Source organism: Cetorhinus maximus, chromosome 28 (assembly GCF_964194155.1).
Source record: "Cetorhinus maximus chromosome 28, sCetMax3.hap1.1, whole genome shotgun sequence".
NCBI classification, from domain to species: domain Eukaryota; kingdom Metazoa; phylum Chordata; class Chondrichthyes; order Lamniformes; family Cetorhinidae; genus Cetorhinus; species Cetorhinus maximus.
Window position 1 is genome coordinate 20420799 of NC_135906.1, and position 20981 is coordinate 20441779.

At 47.3% G+C, this 20981-nt stretch overlaps 1 protein-coding gene across 1 annotated transcript in view; it reads left to right on the forward strand.

The window, feature by feature from the left end:
- LOC144668906 (ras/Rap GTPase-activating protein SynGAP-like) overlaps positions 1-20067 on the forward strand; it is an 86842-nt gene extending 66775 nt beyond the window's left edge. Inside the window, exons 9-18 of the mRNA XM_078531376.1 lie at positions 77-221; positions 2856-3000; positions 5460-5696; positions 6591-6792; positions 7670-7770; positions 9414-9780; positions 11107-11238; positions 12118-12290; positions 14449-14533; positions 16820-20067. Coding sequence (XP_078387502.1) covers positions 77-221; positions 2856-3000; positions 5460-5696; positions 6591-6792; positions 7670-7770; positions 9414-9780; positions 11107-11238; positions 12118-12290; positions 14449-14533; positions 16820-17050 — 1818 coding nt within the window. The 3' untranslated portion in view covers positions 17051-20067. The remainder of the gene's footprint in view (positions 1-76; positions 222-2855; positions 3001-5459; positions 5697-6590; positions 6793-7669; positions 7771-9413; positions 9781-11106; positions 11239-12117; positions 12291-14448; positions 14534-16819) is intronic.
- The last annotated feature ends 914 nt before the right edge of the window (positions 20068-20981 follow it).

Below are 20981 nucleotides of genomic sequence, written 5' to 3' on the forward strand. Positions count from 1 at the left end.
TAATTGAATAAACTTAGACTCCTTTCTGATCTGTGTTTGTAGATAAAACTCTTTCTGTGCTTCCCATGAACCATAGGATTTCCTGATTGAATTGGGGATGGCTGAGGTGACCCGCTGTGAGGATAAACACTCGGTGCTCTTCAGGGAAAACACCTTGGCCACCAAGGCCATTGACGAATACATGAAGCTAGTTGGACAGAAGTACCTGATAGAAACACTTGGTAAGATCACCGGGGGACTTGACCTTTGCCTCGTGAAGGCTGGGGTAGGGTTGCCAAATCTGGCTTGATGTGATAAAGCCCCCAGGAATGCATGACCATCACCGTGGGCCACACAGCCTCCAGCCTATTGCTCCATCCTCCGTGCGCTCCCCCTTGGCACCCCATTCATGACCATAAAACATTCACCCCCTCCACCACTGACACACAGCGGCAGCAGTGTGTGTACCATCTACAAGATGCACTGCCGCAAATGCATCAAGGCTCCTTCAACAGCACCTTCCAAATCCGCAAACACTACCATCTAGAAGGACAAGGGCAGCAGATAGATGGGAACACCACCACCAGGAAGTTACCCTCCAAGCCACTCACCATCCTGATTTGGAAATATATCGGCCGTTCCTTCACTGTCGCTGGAAAATCCTGGAACTCCCTCCCTAACAGCACTGTGGGTGTACCTACACCACATGGACTGCAGCGGTTCAAGAAGGCAGCTCACTACCACCTTCTCAAGGGCAATTAGGGATGGGCAATAAATGCTGGCCCGGCCAGCGAAGCCCACATCCCATGAAAGAATTAAAAAAAAACCTTCCCAGGGCCAATCAGAAAGAGAACAAGCTCCTTGTTACCCAATTGGATTAAGTGGTCAAACAACCATTTTCTCCCACCATCTCCAATGCTTTTTCAACTAAATAAATTCAACTGTTCAAAGAAAACTGAGATAAAACCCACAATTTTAGTTAATGCCTTTGAGTGATTTTTCTCCTTGGTGTTGCTTCAGGCAGTGTCCTGGAGATTAATCTCTAATCCCTACAGTCTCCAGGACAGTTCTGGAGGGTCGGCAGGATTAGCTGGGACCTCTCTTTTGCTACCCACAGATCCACAGCTGCTTCCTCATTTTGGGTGTCCACAGGTCTGGTCGCATTCAAAAGGGGGGAAGACGTGGGGTAGCGGTAATGTCACCAGAGTGGTAATCCAGAGGCCCAGGCTCCCGCTCAGAGGGACAGTCTCAGTCATGGTGACCATGACAACTACCATCGATTGTTGTAAAAACCAAAGTGGATCACTGATCCCCTTGAAGGAAGGAAATCTTCCATCCTTACCCGGTCTGGGCCTACGTGTGACTCCAGACCCACGGCAATATGGCTGATTCTTGACTGCCCCTCTGAAATGGCCGAGCAAGGCACTCAGTCCAAGGACAATTAGGGATGGGTAACACATTGCCAGTGATGCCCACCTCCCGTGAAAGAATCAAAGCAAGGCCGGCAGGACACCTGTTCTGGCAATGTTGCTTTGGACTTCAGAAGATAGAAATACTTTAGGGACAGGCGGAGGCCATCTTGAGCCTCTTGTGGCATTCACTTAGATCGTGGCTGATCTATATCGTAACCCCCATCCACCCACTTTGCCCTAAATTACTCGGATACCTTTACCCAACAAAATACCGATCAAGTCTCAGCCCCGAGCATTTCAGCTTCCTCCCATCGTCCACAGCCTTTGGGTGGAGAGAGTTGCAGGTTGCCACAACCCTTTGCGTGAGAAAATGTTTCCTGATTTCACTCCGATAAGGCTGGGCGGGCCGTCATTCTCAGATTAGTAGAGATTTGAAGGAGAGGTTGAACAAGGAGGGGCTGTGGGACTTTGGGCCTGCACCACCTGGTGGCCAATTCCATGAGCAGTTAGCTTTGGTGAGAGAGGCTGGCGTCCATGTTCTCATGAGTGCGGCGCTCCCCAAATAATGGTTCTCCTTAAATTGCTAAAGGCTAAGTTGCTCCTTGGGAGAGCCGGCGTGAACACAGAGGGGCCGAGTGGCCACCTTCTGCGTTGTCGTGATTCTATGACTTTCCAACACGACCCCATTTTAACATCTGAAAATTACTGTGATCGCTGATGAAAGCAGAACGGCAATAAAGCAGCGTTGTAACATCCAGTGCTCAATGATTAAAGTCCGCGTGTTATGGATCAATATGTAATACAGCATATAAATATAGAAACCTGTGTTTTTAAAGTACGTTGTAGAAGTGTTATTATTTTATGACTATTATTTAGTCGGCCCATGACTTCATCTAAGCCCGTTCCATTCTTGGCCAGGAAGCAGCCGGAGGGCAGGGTGAAGGTTTTGATGTGGCAGATGTTGGAGTCCAGGCCGTTCCTCAGCCCCAGGGCGATTGGGCTGGGCCCTGACAGGCCACAGCTCAGCAGCCTGGGGCATCGCTGCCAGAGGTTCATTGCCAGGGCTGGGCTTTGAGACTCAGTGAAGCCACCTCAGGCAGGGAGCCCAAGGCCCAGTGGGAGAGAGAGAGATAGAGAGGCCAAGGGACGAGCTGGGCAAGGCTAGGGCCAGACGTCGCCAAGGACCTAGGTGCTGGTGCGAGGTGCAGTCTCAGAGGGAGGGGGCATTTGCAACCCCGCTCGCTGTCTCCTTCGAGCCCAATTGAGCCACAACCCAGAATTTGGTCACCATGGCTCTAGGGTAACAGAGCATGGAATGGGGCATTAAGAAATAGGGGAGGAAGAGATCTGAAAATAACACATTCTTTGACTCTTCCCATCCCGATGAGAGAATGTCAGTGCAGGCGGTAGACAACCGGCATTGAATTACTGGGGATGCTTAATCTCCCTCGATGTCATTTGCAGGAGACTTTGTGATGAGACTTTACAATCCAGAGGAAAACTATGAAGTTGATCCCAACAAATGTTCAGCCAGTGACGTGTCTGAGAATCAAGCCAATATGAAGGCCAGCTGCGAAGAGGCGTTTAGGCAGATTACTGAATCCCATTGGTGAGTACAGTTGAACTTGACCATGCATATAAATACTGCGGCTACAAGAGCGGGTCAGAGGCTAGGAATCCTGCAGCGAGTAACTCACCTCCTGACCCCTCAAAGCCTGTCCACCATCAACAAGGCACAAGTCAGGAGTGTGATGGAATATTCTCATAGAAACATAAACATAGAAACTAGGAGCAGGAGTAGGCCATTCGGCCCTTCGAGCCTGCTCCGCCATTCATTATGATCATGGCTGATCATCCAACTCAATAGCCTGCTCCCACTTTTTCCCCATATCCTTTGATCCCTTTCACCCCAAGAGCTATATCCAACTCCTTCTTGAAAACATACAATGTTTTGGTCTCAACTACTTTCTGTGGTAACGAATTCCACAGGCTCACCACTCTCTGGGTGAAGAAATTTCTCCTCATCTCCGTCCTAAATGGTCTACCTCATATCCTCAGACTGTGACCCCTGGTTCTGGACTCCCCCACCATCGGGAACATCCTTCCTGTATCTCCATTTGCCTGGATGAATGCATTTCCAACAACACTCATCTTGGGGGAGATGATGGTGAAGTGGTAACATCATTAGACCAGTAATCCAGAGGCCCAGGCTAATTCTCTGGGGGGGCGTGGGTTCAAATCCCACCACGGCAGCTTGTGGAATTTAAATTTAATAAATAAATAAATCTGGAATTGCAAAGCCAGTCTCAATAATGACAAACATGAAGCTATCATTGAACATTGTAAAAACTCACCTGGTTTTACTAAAGTCCCCTTAGGGAGGGAAATCTGCCATCCTTACCCAGTGTGGCCTTCAAGTGACTCCAGACCCCATAGTAATGTGGTTGTCTCTTAACTGCCTCCTAAATGGCTGAGCAAGCAACTCAGTTCAAGGGCAAATAGGGATGGGCAACAAACGCTGGCCTTGCCGGTGACAACCTCATCCCATTAAAGAGAAAAAGAAGCTTGACCCCATCCAGGACAAAGCAGCCCACTTGATTGGCACCCCATCCACAAACATTCACTCCCTCCACCACCGACTCACAGTAGCAGCAGTGTGTGTACCATCTACAAGATGCACTGCAGGAACTCACCAAGGCTCCTTAGACAGCACCTTCCAAACCCACGATCTCTCCCAACTAGAAGTACAAGGGCAGCAGACACATGGGAACTCCATCACCTGGAAGTTCCCCTCCAAGTCACGCACCATCCTGACTTGGAAATATATCGGCCGTTCCTTCACTGTCGCTGGGTCAAAATCCTGGAAGTCCCTCCTTAACAGCACTGTGGGTGTACCTACACTACACTAACTGCAACGAGTGAAGAAGGTGGCTCATCATCACCTTCTCAAGGGCAATTAGGGATGGGCAACAAATGCTGGGCCCACCGGTGACCCCCACATCCCACAAATGAATAAAACATTGGAATAGGAGCAGGAGTAGGCGGTACAGCCCCTTGAGCCTGCTGTACCATCCTGGTTAATCTTTTACCTCAGCTCCGCTAGATCTCAATAATCTCTGATTCTTTTAGTGCCCAAAAATCTATGGAACTTACTCTTGAATATTCTCATCCATTGAGTGCCCACAGCTCTCGGGGGTAGATAACTCCAAAGGTTCACAGTCTCTCTGTATAAAGAGATTTCTCCTCATCTCAGTCCAAAATGGTTGATTCCTTGTCGTGATAATAAGGCCCCAGAATGAACTGTGTGCGGTTCTGGTCACCTCATTACAGAAAGGATGTAGTTACACTAGCGAGGGTACTGAGGAGATCTACCAGGATGTTGCTAGGACTGGAAAATTGCAGCTATGAGGAAAGATCGGAGAGGCTGGGATTGTTCTCCTTGGAACAGAGGAGGCTGAGAGGAGATTTGATTGAGATGTACAAAATTGTGCAGGGCTTAGGTAGAGTGGATATTTACTGCAGCAGAGAGGTCAGTGACGAGGGGGCATAGATTTAAAGATCAGAGGGGGAGATGAGGAAAACCACTTTTCACCCAGAGGGTTGTCAGGGTCTGGAACCCACTGCCTGAAAGGGTAGTAGAGGCAGAAACCCTCAACTCAGTTAACAGGTGTCCAGATGTGCACCTCAAGTGCCGTAACGTCCAGGGCTATGGACCAAAGGCTGGAAAGCGGGATTAAGCTGGGGGGGCTTGTTCCTCAGCCGGGGCAGACACGATGGGCCATGTGGCCTCTTCCTGTGCTCTAAACTTTCTATGATCCCATGGTTTCAAATTCTAGACACTCAGCGCTCCGGCCACAAAGGAATGGACAATAAATGTCATCACGCTCACGTCCCACGAGCTAATAAAAACACTAACGCTCTCGCCTAAAAGCTGCAATTGGGATGCACGAGAGTGAAGTCAGCGACAATTTGCACCTGCCCGCGTGAGTCAGGACTGCGACCAGAATCCGTGCCAGCACGGGTTTTCTTTCCCCCCCTAACCTTGTTCTCCCTTGTTCCCCCGGACAGCGTGTTTCCGGTCGAGCTGAGGGAGATATTTGCAGCCTGGCAGCAGCAGTGCTTCCATCGAGGGAAGGGAGAGATCGGCATGCGCATGATCTGTGCCTCGCTGTTCCTGCGATTCCTCTGCCCGGCGATTATGTCGCCCAGTCTATTTAACCTGATCCAGGAATACCCCAACGACAGCACGGCACGGACGCTCACGCTCATTGCCAAAGTCATTCAGAACCTGGCCAACTTCATCAGGTACGTACCTCGTTTTACCCCGCGGTCTTTTAGCTCGGACATCCGGAAGCCCCGTGTACAATCAAAATAAAACGACCAGGATTCCTATCGCACTTTTCGTGACCTCAGGATGTCACAAAGAATTTCACAGCCTGTGAGTTATTTATCGAAGTGCAGTCCACTGTTGTCATGTGGGAGACAATTTGCGCACAGCAAGCTCCCACAAACAGCAATGAGATAATGATCAGGTAATTTGTATTTTTTTTTTGATGTTGGTTGAGGGATAAATATTGACCAGGACACCGGGGGGGGGGAGAACTCCCCTGCTCTTCTTCGAAATAACGCCACGGGATCCTTTTCCGTTAAAGCAGACGGCACCTCGATTTAACACGTCTCATCTGAAAGACGGCACCTCCAACAGTGCAGCACTCCCTCAGTACTGCACTGGGTGCCTGGATGATATTATACTGCGCTGACAGCACCAGCAAGTACCCGCTCGTTCACCTCCTCGCAGTTTATGGGATGCTGCTGGTGGAGGTTGACTTACTGTGCGTTTGGCCGCACAGAAACAGTCATTTCACTCCAAAAGCTAAATCATTTTGTGAGGCGTGTTGAGTCATTTTGTCATGATGGGACACTTTTGGAATGAATGTGTTGTACATTTTGAGAAGTGGCACTCGATGAAAATTCATTCGATCAGGATTTGAGCTGCGGCCCTCATAGTGCTGGCAATCTAAGAGTTTGCCAGAATGAGTTTCCACAGTGTGCTTAACATCTGTCTGAAGCATCACTTTCTCCTCAGCTGTATGGAAAATGTCCCCAGATGCGTGGCACCTACTTTGCTCGTGCGCTATTCGTGGTTTTGCAAGGAGGTTCCTGAACCAGGTTCAGTTCTGTTCGTTGTGCATCCTGCAGGTTCGAAGACAAAGAGGGCTACATGACCTTTATGGATAATTTCTTAGAGTCAAACTGGGACAACATGAAATCCTTTCTGACAAACATTTCCAATCCCGAGCGGCCCACGAACAGCTCAGAGTTTGAAGGCTGCATCGACCTCGGGCTGGATCTGTCCATCCTGCACTCTCTTCTCTGTGACATTATGTCTCGGCTGGAGCAGGTAAGGTTGCACTTCCAACATGTTGTGTTTGTCACTTTCTCTCCACCACGATTGGGATTAAAGTCTTGGTTTGGTCGAGGTTCCCGAACCAGCAATGCTGCCCAAGTCAGTAAGTCAGTTGGAACGAATGTTGGAGGTCTTTACCCTCTGGTTGTCTTTCAAGAATGAAGTTTGAGTAGCCCAGCGCTTACCAGGAATGTGTCTTCGACACAAAAACTGCTGCCGATCTGTCTTTGATTGTCAGATGGAATGGCTGGTGTGGGAATGCCACTCCAAATGCTTTTTTTTTAGAGACTGGTACTGATGTGTGTTGCTGGGCATTGTACAGGGAGCTTTAACTTAGCAACAAGCTTTGGTACAAGGAATCTGGAGTGAAATGGGACTATATTTTTGTGTATTCAACAACAACTTGCCTTTAAGTGGTGCCTTTGATGTCACAAGATGTCCCAAGATGTTTCCCAGCAGCAATGGTCACCCAAGAAGTTGACTCCAATCTAAAGCAGGAGATATTAGGACAGGTGAACAAAAGCTTGGCCAAGGATGTAGGTTTCGAGGAATGTTTTAAAGGAGAGAGTGGAGAGTAGGGAGGGTATCCAAGAGCTTGGAGTCTAGATGGTTGGAGACACAGCCACCAATCGAGGAGCCAGGGAAGTGGAGATTGTACTAGAGGGCAAGGGGTGAAAATCCTGAGTCCTTCACCCACCTCCCTCCCCGCCCGCCATGTAAAATTCTTAAACTTGACCAGCAGTAAATTTGTTTAAAATGATGTAACTTTCTATTAATGTTCCTGTGTCTCTCATGTCTTTTCCCCTTTCGTGTCTATCTTCAATGCACTCTCCGGACTGCTACTATCGTTGCTAAATCCGGCAAATGGCAGCAAGACCTGAACAGACTGCGACCTCTCCCTGCCATTCTCCACGGAATCACCCACTCACTGGAAAACCCAAATGCACCACTGGTGCACCACGAGGAAATCAGGTAAGACTGGAGAATCCCCACGTGTACCAATGGGGGAATTACTGCCTGAAGTTAGGTAGATGAAGGAACATGATTCCCACCAACCCTAATGACTTAGGAAGAGTATTTTTTAACAACCACCAGCGGTTTCCCTGTCAAGGTGATAGGAACATGTAAACAGGGGCTCCTCCAACATGTTCCAATGTTCAATCAGATCATGCCTGATCTGTGGCCTAACTCCATGTACCAGCCCTTGTCCCACATCCCCCCATACCTTTGGTTGACAAAAATCTCTCAATATCAGCTTTAATTAGCAATTAACCTAATATCAACTGTGGAAAGAAAGTTCCAAACTTCTACCACTGGTTCTGTGTAGATCTGATTCCTAATTTCATTCCTGAAAGGTCTGACTCGAATGTTTAGACTCTGCCCCCTAGCCCCAGACTCCCCAACCAGCAGCACTAGTTTCTCTCTACCTACCCTATCTGTACCCCATAATACCTTGCAAACTTCAATCAAATCACCTGTTAACCTTCTAAATTCCAGGTTTGTCTACTTGTAATTTAACCCCTGGTGTCCAGATATCATTCTGCTAAATCAGCACTGCACTCTTTCCAAGGTTGGTCTATCCTTCTTTAGAACACCACCACCTGGAAGTTGCCCTCCAAGCCACTCACCACCCTGACTTGGAAATATATCGGCCGTTCCTTCACTGTCACTGGGTCAAAATCCTGGAACTCCCTCCCTAACAGCACTGTGGGTGTACCTACACCACATGGACTGCAGTGGTTCGAGAAGGCAGCTCACCACCACCTTCTCAAGGGCAATTAGGGATGGACAATAAATGCTGGGCCCAGCCAGCGACGCCCACATCCCGTGAATGAATAAAAAAAATGCAAGGGCAGCATTTTCCATCTATAATTGATCTTGAGTAAACTGCATGGAAGTCAAAAAAGATTATCAAATAAGAATTGAGGAAGAGTGTTCCCAAGATGATATAAGCGGGATGAGAAGCAGTATTCCCACCGGTTTGATGGGACAGCAGGGGTAATGTGGACTTTGCGTCATCGTGTAATATTGATTCAAATGCCTGTCGCTTTTCAGAAGTGGTTGGTTGACTTCAATCGAAATAGAAATTGGGAGAGATGTCTACCAGTGCCTAAATTGACGGGAGGTGGGGGTGGGGGGCACGGGCGATCTGAGGTGGCGTGAGGGAGCTGAGGAGTGAGGATTAGGGGATCTCTAAACCATGTTGGCAGCCGGAAAGCTGTGTCGGAGAACCGAGGCTGCGACTCGGCCCACCTCTGCGCCCACACTCCTCACCCACTCCAACATGGCCCGTAAACGGCACTGCCCAACCCCGGTGCGAAATGACAAGAAGTTCCGGCCAAGCCACGCGTGGGTCGGGTGTCCAATTCAGAAGGCGCAAGCCTTCCTCACCCGCCCCGGCCCACCTGGAAATCCAGGCCCCACGACTGAGTCTGGAGCTAAAACTGTGGGGCAAGGACAGAACCAAAGGTTGCCTGCCATGTTCTTCCACTTGATAAACACCTGTCTCTTGGCGGGGTGGTGGGGGGAGGGGGGGCAATAAAAGGGTTGCTGCCACTTTGCGTACAGCCGGTACGCTGCACGCTACTCACATGGAATGGCTTCTCTTTCTGCAGTTACTGCCGCGAAGACAAACCGGCCTACGTAGCGCCCAAGAACGTCAACCTGGTCAGTGCATCCCTGCTGAGTTTGCACCAGTGTACAGCGGAAGAGCAGTATCTGAAGTCCAGTGGGATTAGAAGCAAGGGGATGACGCTGGTGAAACGCACCCAGAGTGCACCAGCACGGAAAAGACCCTACATCTCTCGGCAACACTCCACTTGTGAACCTGATGCTGGGATGGGAGATCCCATCGAGAGAGACACCATCACAAACCTGCCAGACAGGCCTTACAGTACCCTAACAAAGATCCCCCTGTCTGTTACCCAGTCGTTAAAGCAGTCCCACTCACGCCCACAAAGTAACCCACGTCTGAGAATGCAGGTAATTTTCCTCAGCACACTTCTTCTGAATGCTCGTGTGTGTGCGTGTGTGTATGTGTGTGTGTATGTGTATGTTTGAGTGTGCGTGTGTGTGTGTGTGTGTGTGTGCGCGTGTATGTGTGTGTGCGTGTGTGCGTGTGCGTGCGTGTGTGTGTGTGTGTGTGCGTGTGTGTGTGCGTGTGTGTGTGCGTGTGGTGTGCGTGTGTGTGTGTGCGTGTGGTGTGCGTGTGTGTGTGTGCGTGTTTGTGTGTGTGTGTGTGTGTGTCTGTGTGTGTGCGTGCGTGTGTGTGTGCATGTGCGTGTGTGTGTGTGTGCGCATGTGCGTGTGTGTCTGTGTGTGTGTGTGCGTGTGTGTGTGCGTGTGGTGTGCGTGTGGTGTGCGTGTGTGTGTGTGCGTGTTTGTGTGTGTGTGTGTGTGTGTCTGTGTGTGTGCGTGCGTGTGTGTGTGCATGTGCGTGTGTGTGTGTGTGCGCATGTGCGTGTGTGTCTGTGTGTGTGTGTGCGCATGTGCGTGTGTGTCTGTGTGCGTGTGTGTGTGTGTGTCTGTGTGTATACCAGTGAGCTTGCATTAGAACAGAAAATGTTGACATGACACAGCAGGCCCTTAAACATCACAAAAGACAGGTTTGAGGTGTAGACCCCACCTTCCCCCTGTAAAACCCCAGTGGAAACAAAGCACTGGGTCATGGTGGGGGGAGGGTTCATTTCTAGAGAAGTGGAATTGAAAAGCAGAGAAGTGATGTTAAACATGTGCAGGACCTTGATTAGTCCACATCTGAAGTATTGTGCACAGTCCCGGTCTTCATATTGTAAAAAAGAAGATAGAGGCACCAGAGGAGACACAACGAAGAATTACTAGGGTGACACCAGAGCTGAGTAACTATGGCTACCTGGAAAGAGTGAACAGGCTGGTGCTCTTTATTATCACCGAAAGAGAAGGCTGAGGAGTGGCCTGATAGAGGTCTTTAAATAATGAAGGGGTTTGATAGTTCAGATGAACATAGCTGTTTCCACATGTGGAGACCAAAACTGCGGGGGAATGTAAGCATAAGTTGGCTGTCAATAGGGAATTCAGGAGAAACTCCTCCATGTCAATTAAGAATGGGGACACTGGATAACTGTTCCCCCATTGGCAGAGACCAAGTGTAGCACCCCATTGGTTGAGGCACCTCAGGCTGTTTATTCCCTCCTTCACCTACCCCACCCCCCCACCACCCCTGCCCACCACCCTCCTGCCAGCCTTGCCCATGAGTTTGGTTTTGCGATTCCAAAGAATTGTGCTTAAAGTGCACGTATCTGATGCGCCAACTTGTTGTGTCCATGACAGGGTCACAACCCACGCCGGGTGCCAGTCGATTCATTCAGAAAGTCCCAAGTCCCATGGGAACGCATCTCTGGACATGAGGAGTGGTCCTCTCAAACAGAACCAGGAAGACAGGACTTCAAACCTTTCGAGAAGGTAAGTAGGGTAGATTCCAGTATCTATTCCTGACCAACTACATCTCATGGAAACTCACTTTCAATGTCAATCTTCTAAACTGAAAACTTTTCAGAGCTGATCAAAGTGAAGTGCTTTGAGGAGTCCTGATGTTTTGAAAGGCACTATATAAATTCAGGTCTTTCTTCCTCTCCTGAATGTTCTGGGTAAGGGCACTGGTTGCCCCTCTGATTCCTCCCTCAAGTGTCCATTTCTAACAAGTGGGTGTCAGCAGGTGAATCGACCAGGGCTGAGGTAGCACAGTTGATCCCTATCACCTGACATCCACACACATCCATTTACTGGCACTTGGATACCAGTCGGGAGTGAGCACAGACACGATGGGCCAAATGGCCTCCCTCTGTGCCTCACTGATCCTGTGACTAGCCCCAGCACATTCTGCCAATTCTAGTGTCCTCACTGTCTGTAATCAGCCACAGTCTGGGAGGAACCACATGGTAGAGAGAGAGGTTGAGAGGTGTCACTCTGCATCAAGCATGGCTGACCAGGAACCTCTCCCACTCTTACCACCTGCCCTGGGTGTGTTGGAAGGGTTATCAGCCTGATTATCAACATGGCTGCTTCATGAATGCTCTTTCCATGGTCAACATGTCCTGGAGTAGGGACACTATCTATTGAGTTAGAAGCCCTCCTCTGTCCTAGCTGTAATACCTTGCAGTTAGCTGCTTGAGTTGATGTGGGGGTGGGGGGGATTGAAGTTGGGGGTCACTCTGCTTTGGTTCAGTTCCACACCATGCAAAGTAAGGGAAGAGCTTCCTCAAAATTTCTATTGAACAGCTGCAAGTTCATATCCCATGCACTAACATCTGCCTGGCTTCCCTCGCCTCTATCCCAACACAGCATGAACAAGACATCTCCAGTCTACAGGAAACCGTAGAGACCATCAATCAGGAACTGAAGGAGTTTAAAAATCACATAGACGGGCAGGTTCAGAGAGTGCTTCAGGAGAACAATGAGAGGCAGAAAAAACAACTGGAGGAAAAGGACCAGCTGATAAAGAACCTTACCAGCAGGTGAGAACACATTAATAAGACTACAAAGGATAATTGCCTAAGTCAACTCTACTAACAAAAACAGAAAATGCTGGAAAAACTCAGCAGGTACTCCCAGCACCTGTGGGGAGAGAAACAGTTCGAAACAGAAATGTTTCGAGTCCGTATGACTCTTCTTCAACTCTACTAACATCTGGTTAGGGACCTCTGTCTCAAACTATGGCTTGGTTGAAGGTTTCTCTCAGGATTGTTGCACCATAGTGTGGCGTGCGTTCACCAATCCACTGCTGCATTGATTCTGGAATAGCCTTCATGTTTAACGGCATTCAGCAGAAGTTGGAGGTGGAAAATAGCGCTGATGTCGACAACATTTATATTGCACATTTAATGTATTAAAACTCCCCGAGGTGCCTAATGTAACATATCAATAAAAACCTCCTTGATATTTTTGACCATGACCTACAGAAGGAAATATCACTAAAAGCTTGATCATAGAGGTGGGTTTTAAGGAGCATCTTAAAAGAGGAGACGAAGGTAGAGAGGCAGCGAGATTTAAGGAGGAGTTCCAGAGCTTAGGGTAGCTGAAGGCACAGCCACCGATTGTGAAGTGATTAACATCGGACATGAGCAAAAGGCCAGGTTGGAGGAGCACAGAGATCGTGAAGGCTTGTAGGAGTGGAGGAGACTACAGAGATAGAGGGGTGAGGCCATGGAGGGATTTGAAAGCAAGGATGAGAGTTTTAAAATGGAGGTATTACCACTTGGAAGCTTAATGGGGGTCAGCAAGCACAAGGGTTAATGGGTGAGTGAGATTTGGTGTAAGCTAACATGTGGACAGCAGGGTTTTGAATGTAGGGTGGAAGGTGGGAGGCCGACCCAGAGAGCATTTGAATGGTCTAGAGGTAATAGAGGCACAGATGAAGGTTTCAACAGCACATGAGTTGAGCAAGGGTCGGAGTCAGGCAATGTTATGAAGGTGATGATGGTAAAGGTATGTGGTCCTCCAGTAACATCCAATTCACCCATGGCTTTTGTTGCTCCATGTGTCTCTGAGATTGCCTGTTTGAATATGGAATGTCCAATATCTCCAATAACATCCCATATTCAAACAGGCCACCTCAGGGGTACATGGAGCAACAAAAGCCATGGGGCATGTGTGAATTGGGAAGAAAGTGGTGCCTTTGGCAGTGTTCTGAGTGCTACAGGGCTAAGGAGAAAAAGCAGAGAGTAGGAATAATTGGGTCGTTCTTTTAAAGAACCAGAAACAGGCATGGTGGACTGAATGGACTCCTCCTGTGCTACAGGATGCAATCGTACTGATCTAGGGGTCATCGGTATTCCATAATATTTAAACAATTTATTTAGGAATACAGTGCTTATGTCAAGTGTTACCATGCACCTACCTGAGCCAGTAGGTTGTGGGTTCAAGCCCCAATCTAGGACTTGAGCCTTAATCTAATCTAATCTAATTTTCAGCGCTGCACTGCTGTCCCGTTCAGGTGGGTCTAAAAGACCCCATTATACTACTTAACTAAGAGTAGCAGAGTTCTCCTGGCTGACATTCACCCCACCTCCCACACCATGAGAAAACCGATGAACTGGCTACATACCTCGTCGGTACTTGTGGGATCTTCCTGTGTGCAAACTAGCTGCCACATTTGCCTACATAACAGGAATGGCTGCAAAGGCACCACCTGGGCTACGAGGTGTTCTGGCACACCTGGAGACCATGAAAGTTGGCAATAGAAAGACAGGTTTCATTTGGGAAAAACAGGGGAGGTTTTTAGTACATCTAAAGGCCACTCACATCCAATAGACTTTATCCAGAATCCACAATCACAGAATCACACCATGCAGAAGAGGCCCTTCGGCCCATCGAGTCTGCACCGACACGTGAGAAACACCTGACCTACCTACTTAATCCCATTTACCAGCACTTGGCCCATAGCCAAGACCCATCGATCAGCAAAACATGAGCAGAAATGCTTGGGGCAATGAATGAATCTACCAACGTCAATGTACTGCCACACTCAGCATCCTGTTCCTCGGATTACTCTGCCACCTTTAATCTGCCAGTCTTGCTCTCGACACCACCTTATTCTATATCCATTAACCTGCTGTGCTTGTGCTAACTGCATCATGGCCTGACCACAACTGAAATGTCCCTCTGCTTTTACAGACTTGAAGCAATTGAAGAGGGAAGGAAGAAGGACATTGAAAAAGTAGAAGTTGCCACCCAGAACCAACAGAAGATTGAGTCTTTGGTAAGTAATGTGTCCCTGGCTGCTTTTTGTCAGCTCCTTAGAATCTTACAGCACAGAAGGAGGCCATTTGCCCCACTGTGCCTGTGCTAGCTCTTTGAAAGAGCTGTCCAATTTATTCCCAGACCCCAACTTCGTCCCCGTAATTCTGCAAATTATTCCTCTTCAATTACATGTCCAATTGTTCTTTTGAAAGTTTTTATGGGAACTGATTCCACAGTCAGATGTGTTCCAAATCTTAACAACTCTTTCTGAAAACACTTTTTCTACAATTCCTCTTTAGTTCTTTTGCCAATTGATTTAAATCCATGACCTGCGGTTACTGATCCACCTTCCAGAGGAAACAGTTCCTCCCTGACTACTTCATCAAACCCTCTGGGAATTGAGAATATCTCATTAGGTCTCTCCTTAACCTTCTCTAAGAAGAACAGTCTCAGCTTCTCTGATCTCTCCACATAACTGTCCCTCATTCCTGGTACAATTCTGCTCAGTCTTCTCTGTGCCCTGACCAGGATCTTGATATCCTGCCTAAAGCGAGGTGACCAGGATTGGACACAATACTCCAGCTGGAACCCAGCTAGAAGCTAGAAGATTTAGCAAGAGCTCCCTGTTCTCGTATTCAACACCCCTCTTCATCAAGCCAATTATTTAATACGTTTTCTGATACACCTTAACCCTGCCATCTTCAAGGATTTGAGGATATGCACCTGAGCTCCCTCTGCTCTTACAGCCCCATCAATATAGCACCATTTAGATTACACTAACCCTCCAGGTTGTTTCCCCCAAAGTGCATCACTTCACAATGGTCACATTAAACTGCGTTTGCCATATATCTGCCCATTTCTCCGATCTGTCTATATCCTCCTGAAGTTTGCTACTATCCTGCTCATTATTTAATACAGTGCCAAACTTAGTATTGTGACTTCAAACTTGTACTCCCTACAACCAATTCCATTATAACGAGAAAGCCAATGGCCTAGTAACGACATTTATAACGAGAAAGCCAATGGCCTAGTACTGACCCCCAGGGGCATGCCTCCACATATTCCTCTCCAGTCAGAATTTCACCGCTCACTATACCTTCTCTCTCCTCTCCCTCAGCCAATATGCACCCAAGTTACCACCACCTTTTTAATCCCATGTGACTCTATCTTCTGAATAAGTTTGTCCTGTTGTACATTGTCAAATGTCTTTTGAAATTCCACCTTCTACTGCACTAGCTTTTCCAACTCTCTCTGTAGCTTCATCAAAGAATCTCACCTGATCAGCCAGGCAAGGTTTGTCTTTAAGAAATCTGTGCTGGCTGCCCTTTAGAAACCTAGAGAGAAATACTTTATCCTTTACAATGTGGTCTTGCAGTTTCCTGCTGCTAATGGGCGACTAATTGGCTTCTAGTTACCAGGTTCATCCCTCTCTTCTTTTTGAATTGGCAGTCCTCCAGCCCTCTGGTGCCACCCTCACATCCAAGAAGGATTGAAAGATTGTTGTCAGAGCTTCTGCTACCTCCACCTTAGCTCCCATCAGCATCTTAGGATGTACCTTGTGGACCTGATTGTTAACTTTGAGTGATGCCACCCTATTTAGCACATCCTTTCTGTTTGTTTTTACCCTGTCCAATGTCTCTACGTCTCCTCTGTTGTGAAGGGTTATGCGGAAAGCTAGGGCACAGCAATGAGACTAATTAGACAGCTCTTTCACAGGGCTGTCGGGGGAGGTGACGGTGTAGTGGTATTGTCGCTGGACTAGTAATCCAAGGGTAATGCTCTGGGCACCTGTCACAGCAGATGGTGGAATTTAAATTCAATTAATTCAATAAGGAATTAAAAGTCTAATGATGACTATGAATGGTTGTTGTAAAAACCCACCTGGTTCACTAATGCCCCTTTCGGGAAGGAAATCATGTGACTCCAGACCCACCCACGGCAATGTGGTTGACTCTCAAATGCCCTCTGAACAAGGGCAATGAGGGATGGGTAATAAATACTGGCCTAGCCAGTGACATCCATATCCAGTGAATAATAACAAAATAGAATCATTGGGCTGAATGGCCTCCTTCTGTGCCTTATCACTGTATGGTCCTAGTGTGTAAGAATGTGTCCAGACACATGCTGTCTCAATGCATGATTAGGAAGGCTGAAGACTTTTGGGAAATCAGTACAAGCATTTTGAGCGCTTAATAAGTTTGTCCTTAAACATGGTTTCATTCCTAAACTATAGCTCATGTTGTTTGAAGATGGGCTTGAGCTCCATGCCTTTAATCAGATGCCCTCTGTTTTGTTTTTAATGCAGGAAAGTCGCCTCTTTGCAATGGAAAAAGAACATCAGGAATTGCTGCTCTCCATCAAAGGGCTGAGGGACAATCAGCAACCAGCAAGCTCCAACCATGTCACTTCATCAAGTGCCATACCTGAGGCTCCATCCAGCCCTAATCCCTCTCCTCCACCCAGTTCCAAGGCAGCATCCAGTCCCCCTGAGCTACCCATTGTGGAAAATGGCCAACCAGAGATTGACAGCAGCTAAGAACTTTCTCACCCTTTGGAAATTGTGTTTTCCCATAGAAATGGCATTGGAAAGAGCTAAAGAGAAATGGATAAAAATGTTATAATCCTTCTACATTTACAATGCCTGGTACACATTGATGTTATTGCTCATGTATTATTCATTGTACACGAGGAGAGGGCCTGAACTACAGTCTATTGACATCTTTGGGGGTTGGGGTGGGGAAGGGTCGGGTTTACTGATGCCCGCTCAAGTGGCATTGGGAATGTTGACAGCCTAACAGCCAATCATTAGCAGCAGGTCAAGAATGAGGAGCAGATTTGGGATTCACCACATACATAAAATTATATAGAACGAACGGCACGGAATTGGCCATTCGGCCCAACCGATCCATACTGGTATTTGTGCTCCTTTCATCTCACCCTATCAGTATAATTATTAGGTCAGATTAATGGAATACACAATACAGGAACCAATGGGCGAATTTCCCAGCCCCGCCCTCACACCTCTACCGCCGCGGGGCCGGTGAGCCAATGAAATCTCTATTCACACCGGCGGGACCTGAAGATCCCGTCGGCTTGAAAATTCCGCCAGTGAGTCAAACTGAAAGGATTATTTACACTTTTGAATTTACGTCAGTGCTTTTCGTGGTATTACTTTGCATCTTGCGGTCCTCGCCACATCTCTCACATATCTCAACAGCTTTAAAGGACACCCATGTATAAGTTTCTTTCAACCCAATTTTCTTTTAACCCTCAGTCAGCTGGCGAGTGCCTTAGACTGAAAAATAAAAATAAGAACGAGGGTGCAATTTATGCACTGGATCTTGCTCTAAATAGAAGCTTTCGAAAAATACTTGTTCTCAGGGCATAGGTATCGCCAGCATTTATAGCCCATCCCTGACTGTCTTTGGGAAGGTGGTGTTGAGTTGCCTTCATGAACCACTGCAGTCCATGTGCTGTTAGGGATACCCCTGAGATTGACCCAATGTCTATCCAAGTCAGGATGGTTGTGTGACACGGGAGAGCAACGTTTTGAGGGGATGACGTTTTGATAACAAAAATAATAGTTTGTAAACAATACAATGTAATATTCCTGTATTTTTGTATAATATTGTGAGTCCGACATGCGCTGAAATGTCAAAATATTGTAGAGCTAAAGGCATCATATTTTGCTATGGATATGGAAGATTCTGTATTTGTCTGTATGGATACGGCAAGTGTAAGTTTACGTTGTTCATTTTGTAATATGTTTTGAGGATAGGTTTCATAGCTGGGCTTTTATTCCATAAATATAGAAGATTAAGTGCCACACAACAGCAGCAACTTGCATTTATTTGGCATTTTTTTAATGTAACAAAATCTTCAGCAGTATACAGGAGTGCTATCAGACAGAAATTTGACACAAAAGCCACATATTTAGAACAGGTGGGCCAAAGAATCTGATAGGAGGCGAGAGAGGTGGAGAAGTGGAGAGAAACATAGGGGCAGGAGTAGGTCACTTAGCCTCCGCTATTCATGAGTGAAGGAGGGTATTTTAAAAATTATTCTTTCACGGGATGTGGTGCTGGTGGCTGGGCCCAGCATTTATTGCCCATCCCTAATTGCCTTTGGGAAGGTGGTGGTGAGCTGTCTTCTTGAACCGCTGCAGACCATGTTGCACCCTAACCCTAATTCCAGAGCCTAGGACCTCAGCAGCTGAGGACACAGCCACCAATGGAGGTCTGAAGGAACTTGGGATTTTGCAAAGATGTCAAAGGGTTGTGGGACTGCAGGAGGTTACAGAGGTGGGGAGGTGAGGGCAAGACCATGGAGGGATTCAAACGCAACGATGTGAATTTCAAAGCTGAGGCATTACGGGCGTGACAGCCAACCTAAGTCAGCAAGCGCGGGAGTGATGGATGAATGGAACTTTGTGCGAGTTAGGATAACAATGACTGAGTTTGTAGAGTGATAAGTGGGAGACTAACCAAGACAACACAAGTCGAGAGGTAAGAACAGAACCGTATACAAATTTCAGCAGCAGATAGGCTGATCGAGGCAAGGGCAGAGACCAGTGAGATTACACAGGAAGTACTGAACTGAGATCTAGGTACAGGTTGAGTATCCTTTACCCAAAACACTCGGAGCCAATTGCGTTTCAGATTTCAGGTAGTTTTGGTTTTTGGACACCGCATGTAGACCTATTTACATTAAAAATGGCCAAAGCCTAGGCTAGCTATAGTCTACGGTAAATAAAATGGCTAGAAAAGTAAGATGTATCACTGAATAATAAATACAGGGTACCTGTAATCATTTCCTACCCATGGCGCCATCTGTGATTCTGCTTGGAGGAGATCAACAGTACAGATAAAAATCGCAAGGTCAACAGTGCAGACAAAGCAGCTGGACTTCCTGTGCTAAAGGTCGGGTGGGGTCGGCTGGGGGGTCACAGACTTTCCGCACTAAAGGTCAGGTGGGGTCAGCGAGGCTCAAGTTGGCTCGGGCCGTATCAGCTTGGGTTGTGTTGGCTCGAGTCAGGGGCTTCCCACTCTAAAGGTTCAAACCTAGGAGGTTCAAAAAAAAAGTGCAGTCTTTGGATGTGTTGGGTTTTTGGATTTACAGTAAAAGGATCCCCAAACCAGTATTAGCTTTATTTTAGCAGGCATTGCCGGCACAAGACAAGTACAGAACAGTTTGATTTTTTTTGGCAGTTTGTGAAAATTGAGATTCGTTTGAAAACAGCTTCCCAACGATTCAGTTAGTTGAGCGTTATTTATTCTCTGTTTGACGTCCTTTCTGGAGATTTAGAAAGTTTTTTTTCTCTGCAGACATCGGTGGAAGTGGGCAGTACATACGTGTGAAACAGCATTTTGTGAAGCGGGGGGGGTTTACCTGACATGTAGCTGCACCATTTTGTGTAGTGATGATGTGTTTTGTGACGTCAACAGACTAATCGTGTACGCTTTACCGTTTTGGCCCTAGGTTTGCCTGAGACTCATACGATGTCATGAGTAACATTTCAAACCAGCAATAAAAAACTGATGATTGTACAGTTAACACTTGAATTTGCAATGTTTCCTCAGCAAGTGTAACCTCTTAGACGGAATAGATAACACATCAGTCTTGGCACTGGGTGCAAGTGATTGCCGAAGAAATTAGACCTGAGGTTATATCTGGTGTACACCTTTACTCATGACATAAAAAGTTGCACAGCTTCCTGAAGATCCAAACACAGTTAAGACTCAAGAGGAATTTTCTCCCTGCACCCGGGAATATTGTTCCAACATGTCCCTCACACCACTGACCTGGATGCATGTTACAGGTCAGCTCTTGTGAATGATCTTGTCCTCTAATCGTTCCCTCTCTCCACTGCAATTCCTCTCTCCCTTTTTCCTTGCGGTGGTTCATCATTTTGAATGGAAAAGCTGAGGGGATTATCACTGAAATTATGTGTAGTATAAGGGTCTGGCACACACAGGGATGCTGTGGGACCAAGTACAGTACCACCCGCACAGTCTTTTAAGAAGGGCATATGAGCCAGACCCAGGGTCAGTGTAGTATTGAGCAGAGACGTGGTGTAGACCTAAGCACGGAGACAGCTCCTAGCTTGTACCCTAGACTTACAGATAACCTACAGAAGATTACAGAGACTTCTTTAAGACATACTATCCTGTAACAAACATCTTCTCGACATTATGGACTGGCATAGGAACAGCGGGAGACCATTCAGCCCTTTGAGCTGGGATCATGGCAGATATGTATCCTAACCCGCCTTAATATCCTCACCTAATAAAAATCTATCAACCTTCGTTTTGACTTAGCCTCAATAGAAGGAGTAAACATACTTGGAGTTTTACATGACAGCCACTTTGCAGATACAGACCCTTTCTCCCACCCGGGTGTCGATCTGGCTGCAGACGATTTTCTCATCGGGCTCCTCACACCCGCACAGGATTTTGTGTCATCTCTGA